Raw genomic sequence first — 16,461 nt, 5'->3', positions numbered from 1 at the left:
TGCCTCTATATTTTAAACTAAAGATGATTTCGAGTTTGTTGATGCAAGTTTGCATTGTTCCTACAAATATGGAGTGCTCAAAAAATTTTCTTCAGAGCTAGGCGCCAGCTCTGAAAAATCAGGTGCCAGGAAACCACCTACTAGCAATTGTGGATACTATAAGAAGCTGAGCCAGCCCCTGTGGCGGAGTGGTTAGCACATCACGGTACAACACTAGGGGTCCCGGTTTTGAATCCTGGACTGGGCTTGGATGTTTCTGAGTGTTTGTTTATCAATTTCATCATATCATAATTCATTATTTGTTTGAAAATGGCGGTCATTTTTGTTTCATTATTTGCAACATTATTGGCCTATGCAGACAGTTGCGATAATTATGATAACTCGGCTAAGAAAAATTATAGAAATCTGTGGTATAAAAAACCCATTGTTTTCAGTACATTTCAGGCTATATTTTATGTTCCATATTTTTTTCACCACATCTAATCTCAAATTAGACAAAAGTGGCACAAAAAGCGAAGTAAAATAAAGCAAATTAATGAATCTATAAGAAGCTGAGCATCATCCTATTCAAAGCATCGCTAAATCATGTGAGAAAGCGGGACGTGGGAGGTTGGGAACAAAGAGTAACAAATTGTTACTGATTCTATGGAATGTTCACAATGTTGATAAAAAAAATCACTTGCTAGCTTACGCTGTACTGCAATTTGAACTTAGAATCTTCGAAGTTTCGTACATTGAAACTTAAAAAACAGCAATATTACAGATCAGTCGCCAAGATGAAATTTTTAGTCGCCATGGTGACCGGGATTTTTCGAGCCCTGCAAATACGTGTAATTTAATCTGTATCTAAAGAGATTTTTTTTCTGGAATCCTACAGATGTTTATATGTTTACACAGCAAATGGATACAAATGTAAATCAAGACGATACTGATTGGCCAAAACTTGATGTGCTAATGGTAGTCTTCAGAACATTATTTTTGGCATTCTTATATAATAATAAGAACACATTGCCTATCTTCCGACTGCCAGTCAGCACGTCAAACCCTCAGCCATTATAGGAAACATCCGAGACTGGGTTACGCTACTCACTCGTACCTCCCCAATTTCCTCACGATGGTGGGTTGCCACCGGTCCTATACACAAGTAGAGAACTTAGAGACCGACCCAGGCAGACTCGAACCCATGCCGTTGCAGTCTGATTCTTATATGCAGCTACAGATTTTACAACACAATTATAATGTTAAGATCTGGACTAATTCGGTCGACTTGTATAACCTAATATGTTCTTAGCTACTATTTTTTTAGTTTTAAAAATTGAAATCTATACTGTGTAAATTCTATTCACAACTCAACCAATATTTCTTTTTCAATAAAATCTTGAATTTTTGACATGGTTGGTAAGAATTTCCACATTAACGTTCCACTGCTTCTTGATCATACGTGATACGCAAAGCAAAAACTGTATGTCTTGTTCACATGCCTTTCCATATTTGTAAGAGGTTTAATATCAAGTAGCTAGTTACTCTCAAAAACATTACATTTTTATTAAAAATAACAGTCTTGCCGATATGTGTAATTAAATCCATCCTAGGTATACACTAGTTGGTACTGCAAGGCAAAAAAAAAATAAATCTGCCTTTGATGAGAGGCAAACCCAGGATCACTGGTATGTTGGGAAGTTATCATATCGACTTGGCCATAATGCCATGCTCACAAGCATTATATTTGCCCACTTAGGCTTCTGGGTCATGATACCCAAAAACTCAGATTTCGATGAAATTTGGTATACACCTTTCCTTTATGGTTGAAAGAAACCACCTAAATTTTTTTCACTCTATCTTGATTGATTGATTGATTGATTTAGTTTATTTTACTTCGCGTTTTGTGCCTCTTGGGTAATTTGCGAAGATGGGGATGAGTGATGAAATGGATGAAAATGGACATTCACAAACAACCATACCCGACCGGTATTCGAACCCGGGACCCTTGGCGTCGCAGCGCGATGTGCTAACCACTCGGCCACAGGGTCGGGCTCACTCTATCTTAAACGGTTTTCATTTCATTGAGGTGATTTGCCGTCAATGTGTGCATGAACTGTATCATGGGTGCTGTATGATTTGCGGTTTAAGTTTAGAAAGAGGACACGATTGTTTGTTGTTGGACGACAAAAGAATCTCCGCGGTATTAAAAGATATCGCCGTGATAAGAAACATGTTTATTATTTAGACGAGATGTGCTTTAACTCTGTCGGGGTTAAACAAACATTGAAGGACACCACCGTACAAAAACACCGCCAGGACTGAAGAAACCGATGAGAAAAGAAGAGGAGAAGGGGAGGCTTATTGTTTCACCCACTGCCGGCAATGAAGTCTTTGTTGAAGGTGCACATTTACTGTTCCCTGCAAAGAAAGGCTGATTATGAGCAAAAATGGACAGACCAAGATTTGAATTCTGGTTTAGTGAAGTGAATCATAAATTGAAACCAGACTAATAGCAGCAGACAATGCACCTGATTGTCACCAATAACAAATCATGCTTTTTTGCTGGTATAACTTAAAGTGTGTGTGTCTTACAGTAACGGATGTATTGCTAATAAAGCAACCAAGTTTTTCATAAATGTATTTCTTTCTAACCAAACAATAATTTGTCATTAAATTCAAGAGGGGCCTATCTTTGTTTATTTTCATTTTTGCGTGCTCGAAATATACACACATGCTCTATGTTTAGAAGCTATTTCATATTTATATTAAGTAATGACACATTTATTAAATAATTTATGTGCAGAAAGCACTTCTAAAATTTTATGTTTCAGGAGACAAAAAGAACCAAAAATACATTCCTCTTGACATGCATGCGGGTTTTGATGTGTTGTGCAGTTGGCAATACTGTGGATTTTCTCAAGTGTCTACGATGTAAGCAGCTCGGTGGTTGAGGCAAGATTGGCACGGAAGATTCTGAGCTCAGCTCTTGCACGGATTGATACATAAAACCTGCTGCAAACTTAGCTTGACGCTTGGCTTAAGTTTGTTCAAAGGGTGTGTAAAGAGGTCACTAGTGTGCACGTTCTTACAGGCTGATTGCGGAACGATACGATTTCCCAACACATTCGCTTTTGGCACTTACGTTTACCACTTTTAGTCCTCAACTATCATGGAATTACAATTATTGTACGTATTAATTAATAGCAACATACGAATGGCATAATAAGCCCATTAGTAGCTATTATCAAAGAAAAGGTGTGTACGGCTGTGTGTCAAATATATTCTGCTGAAACTTTGGATGTACATGTTTCCTCCGAAAAAAATTATAGCTCTGATATCTCATTGCTTACCTACTAAAATAATATCCTATACATTGATTTCCTTTCAAAATTGAATATCAGTCAGTTTTGACCCTAAATTTCAGTCATTTGCATTAGATGTGGTGAAAAAAATATGGAACATAAAATATAGCCTGAAATGTACTGAAAACAATGGGTTTTTTATACCACAGATTTCTATAATTTTTCTTAGCCGAGTTATCATAATTATCGCAACTGTCTGCTTAGGCCAATAATGTTGCAAATAATGAAACAAAAATGACCGCCATTTTCAAACAAAGTCTAGTTCTAGAAAAACAATGCCTGTTTTGAACTACCCTTGTACAGGGGTTACAACGACAAACAAATGAAAATTTTTAAAAATGGTCGAGCAACCAGTGCTGGACCATTTGGTACGGATTGACCCTGATATTTTAGGCAAAAACCACAAATTTCATTTTTTGTAGAGAAAGAGCACGTCTTTGCAATGATTTACATCAAAAGTTTTTGATTCCATCATACCCACATGATGAAAATTCAGATTTTCGTAACCTAGTTTTCCCACCACAAAAATTAGGCTACAAATCCATTATTAGTCTTTTTTTGGAGTGCTGATGTATTTTTTCTGAAATCCTCATTCAAAGAGATCTGATGATTGGTTAAGGAGAAAAGAAATAAAATGTAAGCAAAGGTATCTTGTGTCGAGGGTCTCAAAGAGTGACAGACTACACTGATTTGATGACATTTCAAAGTGCTGTAAAATGAAAACTGTTTGAGATAGAGTAAAAAAACATTTAGGGGGTTTCTTTCAACCATAAAGGGTGTATACAAAATTTCATTGAAATCTGAGTAGGTGTGTGTCAAAATCTTAGTTTTTTTTGCATTTATTTGATGTGGAATGACCCTTCTGTAAAAAATATTAAACGACTTTATATGTTTTTCGACAAAAAATGTAAGATTAGGTATTAAAGGGAAGTAGGAATCATGCACAGAAAAGTCTGTTTTCCCAGATACAAGTCACACACAGGAAGTTAGTTCCTTGATCGCTCTGCAATAAGACATTACCCATGAAGGCTCGTGGAAGTGTGGTGTTCTCTGCCTCAGTGCGTAGCCTCCACAATATGATTATGATGTCACACCTTGGTTCAATCATGACATTCTTTCAATTTTTAAGAAACGTTTGTGGATAAGGAATGGTGGATGAGTGCACTACATTAATACAACACCTAAAATTACACAATTTTTCAAGGTATAAAGCAACATAAATAATTTATTATTTTAATAGAAACTGAAGAAATATAAATGGAAAACCGCAAGAGACATCACATTATGACAGCTTGCCACATTGCTACTAACAATTCCAACATTAACGTTTGCGTCTGTGTATGGAGTTAAGAGGCAGGATTTAATAGCATAGCTCCATCAGTAAACCCACAATGGACAAGCAAATAATATAGTTACACCATTTCTATGCAAACACTACATTTAAATAACACACTATTTACAATTTTTTATTATTCCATTTATTTTATTCATGTCTCATTTTATGGTTTCAACTATATTATAGTAGTTTTGTATTGAGCAGTTTCACAACTATTTGCAATTTCTATTAAAAAATAAATAAAGTTCTCAACTATGCAATAAAAATTTTCACAGGCTTACATTAGTTCGCTTTCTATCCTTTAAAAATCAGTGCCATAGGGGAGGATCAAACTGGGGACCCTTTGTATGGTAAGCAGGTATCACAATGTCCGGACCACACCCTCCGCCTTGATCCATCGAATGTATGCCCCTACCCATGTGTTGAAACCATATTGCACTATTCTATCTGCTACTCATATAAATTATTTGAAAGAGTGTGTTACAATTAAATTAGTGTTTTTCGAAACTACGAGACATAATGTCTTCTTGTTAACTCTACATATTGTAAACGAGGAAATTTAGAATTCGGTCACAGATAGGATGGCCTATGACATGTATGATTCAACAGTCTACCTAAGAAGACTGCGAGCTGAGCATGTGAAGCTCTATGATTGGTAAGCTTTGTGATCTATGTCTGAGCCCACAATTCACACAGTGAACGCCAAAGTTTTCTTAGCAGTATGATGTTTTCCTTGGTTGTTATGCAGCAGGGTGCCCAGGAATTTGTAAAGGAGGTATATATGGGTTGTCCTAGCTTCTTTAAAACCAATCAACTCATATTTTACCTCACAGTTGGGCCACAAAGGGTTAACATATTCACAAAATCTCTCTCTGTCCACCCTATTGCCTCGTGTAAGAAGTAATAGTATTGGAGAAACTACATGAAAAACACATCCTCAGTGGCATCGATGAGAAATTATATATATCAAAAGTATAGTTTTCATATTTTGTTTCTTATACATGTTGATAATACACTAATTCTACTTAATAACAAAAATCTTCTCTAAAAGAGATTCAAACCTGCGATCTTCAGGCAACTGGGCCAGTCCTTTACCACTTGCCCAATTTATCACTCTAACAAACTTGAAATTTTGTCTTAAGAGTCCCCAGTAATTTTGCAAACTTTGTTAATATACCTGTAACTAAACACTAGTTTATTTTTACAAGCTGGAATATACTTGAGGTCTGCAACTCAGAACTAGACTTTTGTGGCAACTTATTCTCTCCGGTCTACTCTAATGTGACATGTATTGTAAATGCGAAGTGGCATTGTTATATGTTGCAAATAATTTCTCATACCATCGTTAGTTCCAAATATGGCCACAGACACCGAGCAATTACTATCTGGACAAGAAGTACATTACAATTTGTTTTTTGGTTTGGTAAGATTTAAAAAATATGAGAAACCTCACTATGTAAGTCTAGGACTTGTAAAATATCATTATTACAATGTATGTAACACAGACATGCAAAGGATGAGACTATTACAAATATCAGCATAAAACAAATGAAGCAAACTTCATATTGACCGACGTGACTCAATAGCCCTGTCTAGTTCGCTGCACTTCTTGACACACTGTGCAGTGCAGGTGTATCCAGTGTGCAGACACCAAATACACTAGGGGAGAGTGGGGGAATAAGAAACATGAAAAATTAACGTAGCCAACAATTTTAAATTTCTAGCATTGATAATTTTTCCTTGCATAGTTGGTAACCCAATGTATGCAGAAAAACAATGAGCTCAATTGTGCAATAAAACAAGCACACAAAAATTATAAAATAATTGACATTTTTTTCACCTTATTACCCCTGCTATGTATTTTAATGCATTCTATCTATTAAGTTGGTTTGAGTTGGTGTTTTAAGTCCACTTTGTGCACAGTAAGGCTAATCTGGACTGGACCTACAGTTTAAAGTGGGATCCGAACCACTTGTGCCTCCACCGGGTATCGAACCTGGGACCCCTCGATTACAAGGTAATGACGCTACCACTGCGCCATGGGGGAGGCCATTCTATCTATTAAACTGGCTGGAGTAAAAAGATACACTCAACATGTGTATCTTATTTACCCATAAAATTTTGGTACATATGTTTTTAATACTTTTTACTAGAAAATGCTAGAAAATAAATGTAATGGCAAAAGTTTTGATACAGCTCTATATTTTCAAAGCAAAAGCAACTGACATCTTCAAATGCTAATTTCTAATAGGTTTTATGGTAAATTAACAAAGAAAATCATATTTGTGACTTTATAATTTTCTTTTTCTTCTCTGCATATAGTGTTTTGATTCTAACTAGGTCTGAGCGGCTTAAAAGTAATGGTCCGTTTCCGTTTAAAGATAAAGGGCCACACAAGATAAAGTCTTTATGTACACTTTGCAAGTCGTCATAAGAAGGCCAATTAAAAGTACCCAAAGATTATTTCAGGAACTTGATTATGCAGCTGTCTTCTTGAACTTTAGTAACTCGTCCCACATACCAGCTGATGCCATAGTAAATGGCATAGTATCGTTCTGGCATAATAGTATCTGTTTCACTATCTTCTTGATCTTCATGAGATGACTTCTGCTTGCCATGATGAGAAATCAAAGTGTTATTGATTATTGCCCAAACCAACGGGTAATAGACATCAGTATCTTAATACCCCATTTGCTTTTAATATTTGGGGTAATAAGATACATGACAATAATCACACACTATTTTTGTGACAGAAAATTAACAAAATAGGACCAGAAAGTCCTATCTTCTGTCCACAGAATCACGTAAAAAATATCAAGAATGTATAATCTGTATTTACTTTAGAAAATAATATTAGTGTGAAAATGCTACTTTCCAATGGAAAAGTTTCACACAAGCATAAACAAATGATGGAATAATCTTAAACCACAATCATCTTGATTTTTTTTAGTGATAGACAATTAATGAGACTAGCTTGTGAATTTTTTTCAAATTTTTGCTTTCACAAATAATGAAAATAGAAAATAAGTTTCTTATTACCCCTAATTGACCCCAAATTAACGAACTAGACGACACAGTGTTGCAACGTGTAACCAACTAGACACTTCGGTGCAAAGAGTGTCAAAAAGTGCAGCGAACTAGACGGGGCTAATTAGAAGCTGTGGCAAAAATCGCATTGCTAATAGTCAGTCCAGTTTCCATATTCTACTAACTAACTAACTCTCTAGCCTTCTTAAACCAGAAGGTTCATGGCTGCAGCAACACAGGCCTTCCATCTTTCCCTATCTTGAGCAAGATCTATATACTCTTTTCCATCCCTACCGATTTCCCTTAGGTCCATCTCAACGTTGTCCCTCCATCTTCCTCTTGGCCTTCCTACAGGTCTCTTACCATCAGGTTTCCCAACAAGAATCCTGTAAACTCTTCTTTCCTCTCCCATTCGTGCCACATGGCCTGCCCACCTAAGTCTTCTTGATTTAATTATTCTAATAATATCTGGACATGAATACAAATTATGTAGTTCTAAATTATGTAACCTTCTCCACTTACCTGTCTCCTCATCCCTTTTAGGTCCAAAGATTTTCCTAAGAATCTTATTTTCAAATACTCTCAATTTATGTTCCTCTTTCAATCTAAGGGACCAAGTTTCACATCCATATAATACTACAGGTAAAATTACTGTTTTGTATATTTTAACTTTTAGTTTCTTAGATATTAAACGAGAAGACAAAAGTTTATGAAGAGAGAAGTAACATGCATTTCCTGAATTAAGCCTACTTTTTATTTCCTCTTTAATATAATTTTCATTTGTTAATATTACTCCTAAGTATTTGAATTTGGAAACTGGTTCAAACGAGTTGTTATCAATAATTAGATTTTGATTATTGCCTAACACTTGGTTTCGGACTGTAAGCATATATTTAGTTTTCTCTTTGTTAACTTCCAAACCTATCTCTTTAGCAGTTTTGAAAATTATTTTAGCATTATTCTTAATTGTATTCACATCATCCCCCAGTATGTCTACATCATCTGCATATGCTAACAACTGAGTCACACCATTTAATTTTAGTCCTTCTTTAGTTTCTTTTACCTTCCTAACAGCATATTCTAAGGCAAAATTAAAGAGCAATGGAGATAATGCAGCTCCTTGTTTTAATCCATCATGAATTGTAAATTTGTCAGACATATTAATACCCACACAAATTTTACTTTCTGTTCCACTGGTGCAAATTTTTATCATACTAACAAGCTTCTTAGTATATAATTTATCTCTTTTGACCGAATCATATGCTTTTTTGAAATCAATGAATAGCTGATGGACATTTTGATTATATTCCCACTTTTTTTCAAGTGTCTGTCTGATGTGAAAAATTTGATCTGTTATGTTTAAATCCACATTGATAATCACCTATAATTTCATTAGCATATGGGGTTAGTCTTGTTAAAAGAATGTTAGACAATATTTTGTATGTTTTTGAGAGTAGAGAAATTCCACGGTAATTATTGCAGTTCATTTTATCACCTTTTTTAAACACAGGAACAATTATGGATTCTTTCCACTGTTGAGGGATTTCTTCTTTATTCCATATTAAATAAATTAATTTAAGAATTTGACATATTAATGAATTTCCACCATATTTAAATAACTCAGCTGGTATTAAATCAATGCCAGGTGCTTTGTTATTCTTTAGCCTTTTAATAGCATCTTTAACTTCAGTCAAGTTAGGTTCTGGAACTAAAGGTTCTGCTGTGTGGACTTCATTCACTTCTGATTTATCTCCTACATGGACATTTAAAAGGTCATTAAAGTAGTTCTTCCACCTATTTAGAATATTGCTTGGGTCAGCTAGAAAATCACCGTCTTTATCTTTTATCAAATTTACTTTAGGTTGCCACCCCTTTCTAAACTCATTTACACCTTTATATAAATCACTGATATTTTTATTTTTGCTGTTTGTTTCAATTTCGTTAATTTTGCTTTTCAAGTAATCTCTTTTTTTACTTCTAAACGTGTGGTTAACTTCTCGCTTTATTCTATTATAATTGTTTAGATTTGTATCATCAGAGTTATTTAACCACCTAAGTCTAGCCTGATTTCTTATTTCTATTAGATTATGACATTCATTATCAAACCATGACTTACTTTTTCTCGGTTTATGGTATCCTATACTTTCTTTAGCTGCTGATTCTATTGCATTACGTATGTGCTCCCAATTCTTATTTACATCTGTTTCATTTATATTTTCATCATCATTTATATTTTCATCATCATTTAAATCCTGCAAAACATCAAATCTATTTGACAGTTTAATTCTGTAATCTTTCTTAATTCTTTCATCAGTAAACTTTCCTGTATCAAATTTTAGAACTTTTAGATCTTGTTGCTTATGATTTATCACTGAGAGTCTTTCTCTTAATTTAGCAATTACTAAATAATGGTCACTGGCACAGTCAGCACCTCTATGTGTACGAACGTCAATTATACTAGTATGCCTTCTCTTATCAATGAGAATATGATCTATCTGATTATGAGTTTTACCATCTGGAGAAGACCAGGTATATTTATGGATATCTTTATGTTTAAAAGTGGTACTTTTCACAATTAAATTCTTTGAGGTTGCAAAAGTAATCAATCTTATACCATTATCATTACTTAATTCATGAAGATTTTCTTTACCAATCGTGGGTTTAAATGTCTCTTCTTTGCCAATCTGTGCATTACAGTCACCTAACAGAATTTTCATATCATACTGAGAAAATTTATCAAAGATCTGTCCTAACTCTGTATAAAAATCATCTTTAGTATTATCATCTTTATCTTCCGTTGGTGCATATATGTTTATTAAAATAATTTTACACCACCTACCCTGTAAAACTGCATATGATATCCTATCATTAATAAATTCTACTATTTAAGAGCCGAGATAATTCTATTATTTATGAAAAAGCCTGTTCCAAAATTATGATTTTCAGTACCACCATAGAAAAAAGTATAACTTTTAGGGAGAATTCACACCGAAGACACACACGACACGCAACACGAAACACATGTCGCGTGTCGTTTACGTGCCTCTCGGACTGTGCAGTTTTGTCAATACCGTGCATCGTGTTGCTTCAGTTTCTTGTTCGCGCATGAGCAGCGAATGCTTCATTCCAACGAGCTGTATTTAGACTCTAGAAGAGAGCCCAATCGGCATTATATCTGATCCTCTAATTTGTTGATATAATAAAGTATCCATATGTACAATGTTTTAAGATTGGTAAAAATTTACTATACTTCGGACACATCAATTTTTTTTCGTTTCGTCAATTTTTGACATTTGTACTTAATTATCTGCTTCGCGGAACATTCCTGAAGGTGTATCAACGTTGTTTTGATGAAAGAAAGAGCAATTTTTCACATTACCAGTACGTCTTTCTGGTAGGCCTTTTCGCTTGCCTGAGACACAATATCGCGAGTACACCTTCCTACATAATTGCACATCCGGCTTCTCTTTTGCCAAATTTTTGACATTTGAACTTACGTATCTGCTTCGCGGAACATTCCTGAACGTGTATTGACGTTGTTTTGATGAAAGTAAGAGCAATTTTTCACCTTACGACTACTTCTTCCTCCTACCTTTCCGTTTGCCTCACACACAACATGGCGCGGACACCTTCGTAAATAATAACACGTAGGAATGACGCATCGACCTTGATTTTTCTCGATTTTCAATTGTTATGCAGTGTTTCAACCTTCGGAGCCCAAGAAATGCCCGTCAACAAACTTAATCAGATCTATTTCTTTTTAACTTTATTTTTCGCGTTCTGACACCAAATTTTAACTATGTATCCCAACCTAACTGAACTAACCTATCCACGCACCAATGGTTCGTGGGGCTATCCGAGAATGGTGTGTGGGGCTACGAATATTTTTTTCGAAACAAATTTTTAACTATTGAAACCTTTGTGTGGCCCTACTAACCTATCCACGTGCCAATGGTTCGTGGGGCTAGCGCCAATGGTTTGTGGGGCTAGCGCCAATGGTTCGTGGGGCTATCTTTTTCACTATTGAAACCTTTGCGTGGCCCTACTAACCTATCCACGTGCCAATGGTTTGTGGGGCTAGCGCCAATGGTTCGTGGGGCTATATTTTTAACTATTGAAACCTTTGCATGGCCCTACTAACCTATCCATGCGCCAATGGTTCGTGGGGCTAGCGCCAATGGTTCGTGGGGCTATCTTTTTCACTATTGAAACCTTTGCGTGGCCCTACTAACCTATCCACGTGCCAACGGTTTGTGGGGCTAGCGCCAATGGTTCGTGGGGCTGGTGCCAATGGTTCGTGGGGCTATCTTTTTCACTATTGAAACCTTTGCGTGGCCCTACTAACCTATCCACGTGCCAATGGTTTGTGGGGATAGCGCCAATGGTTCGTGGGGCTGGTGCCAATGGTTCGTGGGGCTATCTTTTTCACTATTGAAACCTTTGCGTGGCCCTACTAACCTATCCACGTGCCAATGGTTCGTGGGGCTAGCGCCAATGGTTCGTGGGGCTATCTTTTTCACTATTGAAACCTTTGCGTGGCCCTACTAACCTATCCATGCGCCAATGGTTCGTGGGGCTAGCGCCAATGATTCGCAATTATTTCCAATTTCTACATCCTCATAAAAACACACCAAATTTTTACCGAAACATATATTCTCTTTCTTACCTTTCCATTATACATATTCCCACATCCCATTCTTCCTCACGAGTAGCTTACATTCGCTCCCACACTTTGCACATTCCTTTCCTCTCTTCACCACCCCGTGTGCAACCAAAAACTCCACCGGATCCTCAACACCCGGCACTAATTTCACAACACACCCACCACATGTCATTATCCAAACCCTCGATTCACAGTTCTAACTCTCGTCGCAAACGCAGACAGTTCGAAACACTGGATACCAACAAAACACAATCAGGACACGTCATGATAGTCACGACGGTGTATGAAGGTGATGGTGTATGAAGGTGTACGAACTTGATGGTATACGAACATGCACGCCCCAAACGCTATCTTTGTCGCAGAATTCATTTTCAACGAACAACATGAATTTCAGCTATGAAACATTCCCACATCACACAAAACACCTTCCCGATGTTCGACAATGCTACAGGAACTTATTACGGTAAGTAGTTTCTTCTGTAAAAATAAATAAATGTGTCCGAAGGATAGTAAACTAGTACCGTTTACTATCCTTCGGACACCTATAACTTCTGAGTTTAGTCAATTTTTGACATTTGTACTTACCTATCTGCTTCGCGGATCATTTTTTAACGTCTATTCACGTTTTTTTTATAATTTTTTATTAAAAAAAGTGTTTTGTAACTGAAGAACGTATGTTTCCGCAAATGGTTTGTGGGGCTATGTGTCAATGGTTCGTGGGGTATTGATTTTATCTGAGACGTTTCGTTCTAGTTTCCCAGAACTTTCTCAAGTTACACTAAGATATACATACAAAAACACAACCTCGCACATTTACACTCCTTTAATTACACATTCTTTCCTTAGAAGTGTAGTGACTAGCCATGTGAGGTTGTGTTTTTGTATGTATATCTTAGTGTAGCTTTAGAAAGTTCTGGGAAACTAGACCGAAACGTCGCAGTTACAATCAAACACTAAAAATTACTGTGTTAGATTATTTTGCATGACTATGCATTATGATTAATTGGGAATCAAACAATCGGATATTGGGACTAAATAATAATGAGTTCTCCAAGCTTCAAATGTACTTCTACAATTGCTCCCAGTATTCTAAACAATTCCCAACATGTCTTGGAAGCTTTCCTGTTGATGAATGACAGATTCTCTAGGGATATCGACCAGGTGAATCCTCCTGGTCAATATTCAAAGAATCTTGCTCACTTTCTCAATACTTCTATATAACTTCCGCAAACATTTGGAATCGTTGCCAATGTCCTGATTTTTCAGGTTTTTACAAAGAAATTTCCAGACCAATGTGTACAATTTGATTTATTTCATTGGTATGGAAAAATGAAAGCAATAGGTATGCCAGAAACGGCACGTTTCTAAGTATTTCTTTTTATTCGCAAAATTGAATAGCACAAAAGTTGTGTATATTGCATTACGTAGTATATAGCTTTGATAATTCTGCAATGGCATTTGATAAGTCCGTGAATGTGAACGACAAAAGAAAATGGGCTATGATTGCACAACTCAGCCAAGGTCACGTGAAATTCGCTAAAAGCAGTCTTAAAAAGCAACATGATATCCAACAATGTTTCCACTAATTTTCTGTTATCTTCAATATATTCATCAAAATTAACACAAATTTCTATTTAAAAACGTGTCGCATGTATCTCGGATAAAAGCCAAAGACGTACCTGTACTATTACTTGGAGCCGATATAACTAGAAGAGCCCCACAAAAGACATATAACAACGATAGTAGCGTTGAATTTATCTTCATCTTTATGCACTGTATGGTATAGAACTGTTGAAAAAACCCTATGAACCTTGCTTATTCCAAATATTTTACTTTACAGAACCGACAACATAGATTCTTGACACAGAATTTGACACAGAGGAAGCCGGAAGGTGTCACGTCACGTCACAGCTACGTTAGTCATAATCGGTCCGCCGGAAACACCAACAACAGTGTAAGTCATATTGAAGACCACTGTGTTGAAGACTTCAATCTCTACTTGATTACAACTCTGTGAATGCTGAATGGTGGTCGTAGAATATAAGTTACCAAGATCATAATGAACATACTGGAGGAACGAAGTATATTTGCGAAGTTGGAAGCTGTGAAAGATGTTAGGTAACAATTGGTGCTATAGTTGCCCTGGTTAAAAATATTTTTAAGGCTTTTGAGAACAAAGGCTTTGCTCAGTCCACATTTTGTGATCTGAGTAAGGCTTCTGATTGTGTAGATCATACATTATTACTAAATAAACTGGCTAAATATGGTACATGTAGTACTGGTCTCAATCTTATGAAGTGTTATTTAGAGAACCGTAGACAGATCGTTTGTGTTGGTAAGGAGAAATCTAATTTTAAACAGGTTAAGATTAGAGTCCCACAAGGATCTGTTCTTGGTCCCTTTTCGTTCTATTAAATGTTAAGTATCCCCGAAACGCCTGAAATTCCTTTATTTTCTTCTTTTTCACATTGGTGCTTATGTATTCTGCATTCCTAAGGATTCTTGAAGGTGCCATTTCGTTTTCTTTCACTGAAATAATCTATTTTCGACGTATGAATTAAGATTTGTTAGTTTCTTTTTCCCTTCAGTAACATGCTAAATGATGGTCACAGTTTCACTACCGTAGTCATCATGCAGTGTTTCCACCCCACTCCACCAAAAAAATACCTACGTAGCCCCACACACCATTCTCGCATAGCCCCACGAACCAGTGACACATAGCCCTACGAACCATTGACACATAGCACCACAAACCATTTGTGGAAACTTACCTTCTTCAGTTACAAAAACACGTGTTTGGAAACACTGACCGGGATTACGTTATCACACACAGGCTACATCCACCTGGAAGTAATGGATGCAAGAGCTTTCGTGCATCGGTCACACATTTATATCGAAAAATGGATGATTTACCGGCAAAATTGAATGAACGATGCGAGAAAACACTTCCCCGAACTTCCACAATTCTAACAACAAAATTAAGTATGTTACTACAAATTGGTTATCATTTGAGGTACACAAACATGTTTAAAGGAGCAAATGTTCAAAATGAGGACCGTTCTCTTCAATGCATTTCAAAACACACTGTCTGAAGCTCCACACTGTTCGTCCCAAAATGTCGGGAGTGATAGAGGCACAAGAATCAATGGTAACATTATCGTATGAGGGAAACGGATTCCTTCAAATTTACAGGAGAAAGTACTTACGGAAATCATTTTCTTTAGCGTTGTGGAACTTCCTGCATGTAGATTTGATCCATTTTAATGTGAATGTGTGTTATTTTCTGCGAAAATCTCTGTCCGACACACTGTTTCTGCTCCCGCCATTTGCTTTCTGCACGAGAGGGCAACGTTCCGTGTGTTAAGATGATGCAACCCTGTAGCCAGTGTTTCAGCCTCGCCGTGTTTTCACTAGAACATGACGTGTTGAGTATTTTTAATTATTTTTTTTTAACTATGCTTGCCTAACCTAACCTAACCTTATAGAAAATGGTTTTTGGGGCTAACATGAATGGTTTTTGGGACTAACGTCAATGGTTTGTGGGGCTGGCTAACGTCAATGGTTTGTGGGGTGGCTAACGTCAATGGTTTGTGGGGCTAACATCAATGGTTTGTGGGGCTAACATCAATGGTTTGAGGGGCTAACTTCAATGGTTTGTGAGGCTAACGTCAATGGTTTGCGACGTGTTAGCATAATTTCAAATCCAGGCACGAAAATAGATATTTTCCAGTGAACGAGATTGCCACACTGCATAAATCGACAAAACACTCTCAGAACGCCCCCTAAACCAGTACGCTATCACGGCCATGTGTGTTACAGAATCGAAACAACAAGTAACAGTAAGTACTCGTAAATAGAAGAAATAGACATTATCTTAGTTAGAAATGCATTATTTCACCTTAAGAAATGTTCCACATTCGAAAATAACACGTTAGCAATGTAAAGAAGTCCGAAATATATGATTCGTAGGTGTTTCCCTCATACGATAATAGTACCGAATCAATAATTCATTGCCTCATGATTTCTGGCGTTGTTGGAACTTCGTGGTAGCACTTTTCTTTAAGTAGTCCCCAAAGGTAGAAATCAGGCAA

The 16,461-nt window shown here is 36.5% G+C and overlaps 2 protein-coding genes across 3 annotated transcripts in view; one reads left to right on the top strand and one right to left on the bottom strand.

Moving 5' to 3' along the window:
• LOC145988734 (uncharacterized) overlaps positions 1 to 14,293 on the bottom strand; it is a 28,749-nt gene extending 14,456 nt beyond the window's left edge. The window contains exon 1 of one of the 2 annotated variants that reach the window (XM_083123853.1): positions 14,050 to 14,293. In XM_083123853.1, the coding sequence (XP_082979979.1) occupies positions 14,050 to 14,134 (85 nt within the window). In that variant the 5' untranslated portion in view covers positions 14,135 to 14,293. The remainder of the gene's footprint in view (positions 1 to 14,049) is intronic. The other variant, XM_083123852.1, reaches the window with a different exon arrangement.
• Positions 14,294 to 14,355: 62 nt separating this feature from the next.
• The window catches only part of LOC145989380 (zinc finger C4H2 domain-containing protein), a 31,814-nt gene continuing 29,708 nt past the window's right edge, over positions 14,356 to 16,461 (top strand). Inside the window, exon 1 of the mRNA XM_083124724.1 lies at positions 14,356 to 14,488. Within this exon, the coding sequence (XP_082980850.1) occupies positions 14,430 to 14,488 (59 nt within the window). The 5' untranslated portion in view covers positions 14,356 to 14,429. The remainder of the gene's footprint in view (positions 14,489 to 16,461) is intronic.

This window comes from Lepisma saccharinum, chromosome 6, assembly GCF_977018435.1.
Source record: "Lepisma saccharinum chromosome 6, izLepSacc3.1, whole genome shotgun sequence".
Lineage (NCBI taxonomy): Eukaryota > Metazoa > Arthropoda > Insecta > Zygentoma > Lepismatidae > Lepisma > Lepisma saccharinum.
The sequence above is the reverse complement of the archived record's forward strand: the minus strand, read 5'-3'. Positions and strand labels throughout refer to the sequence as shown.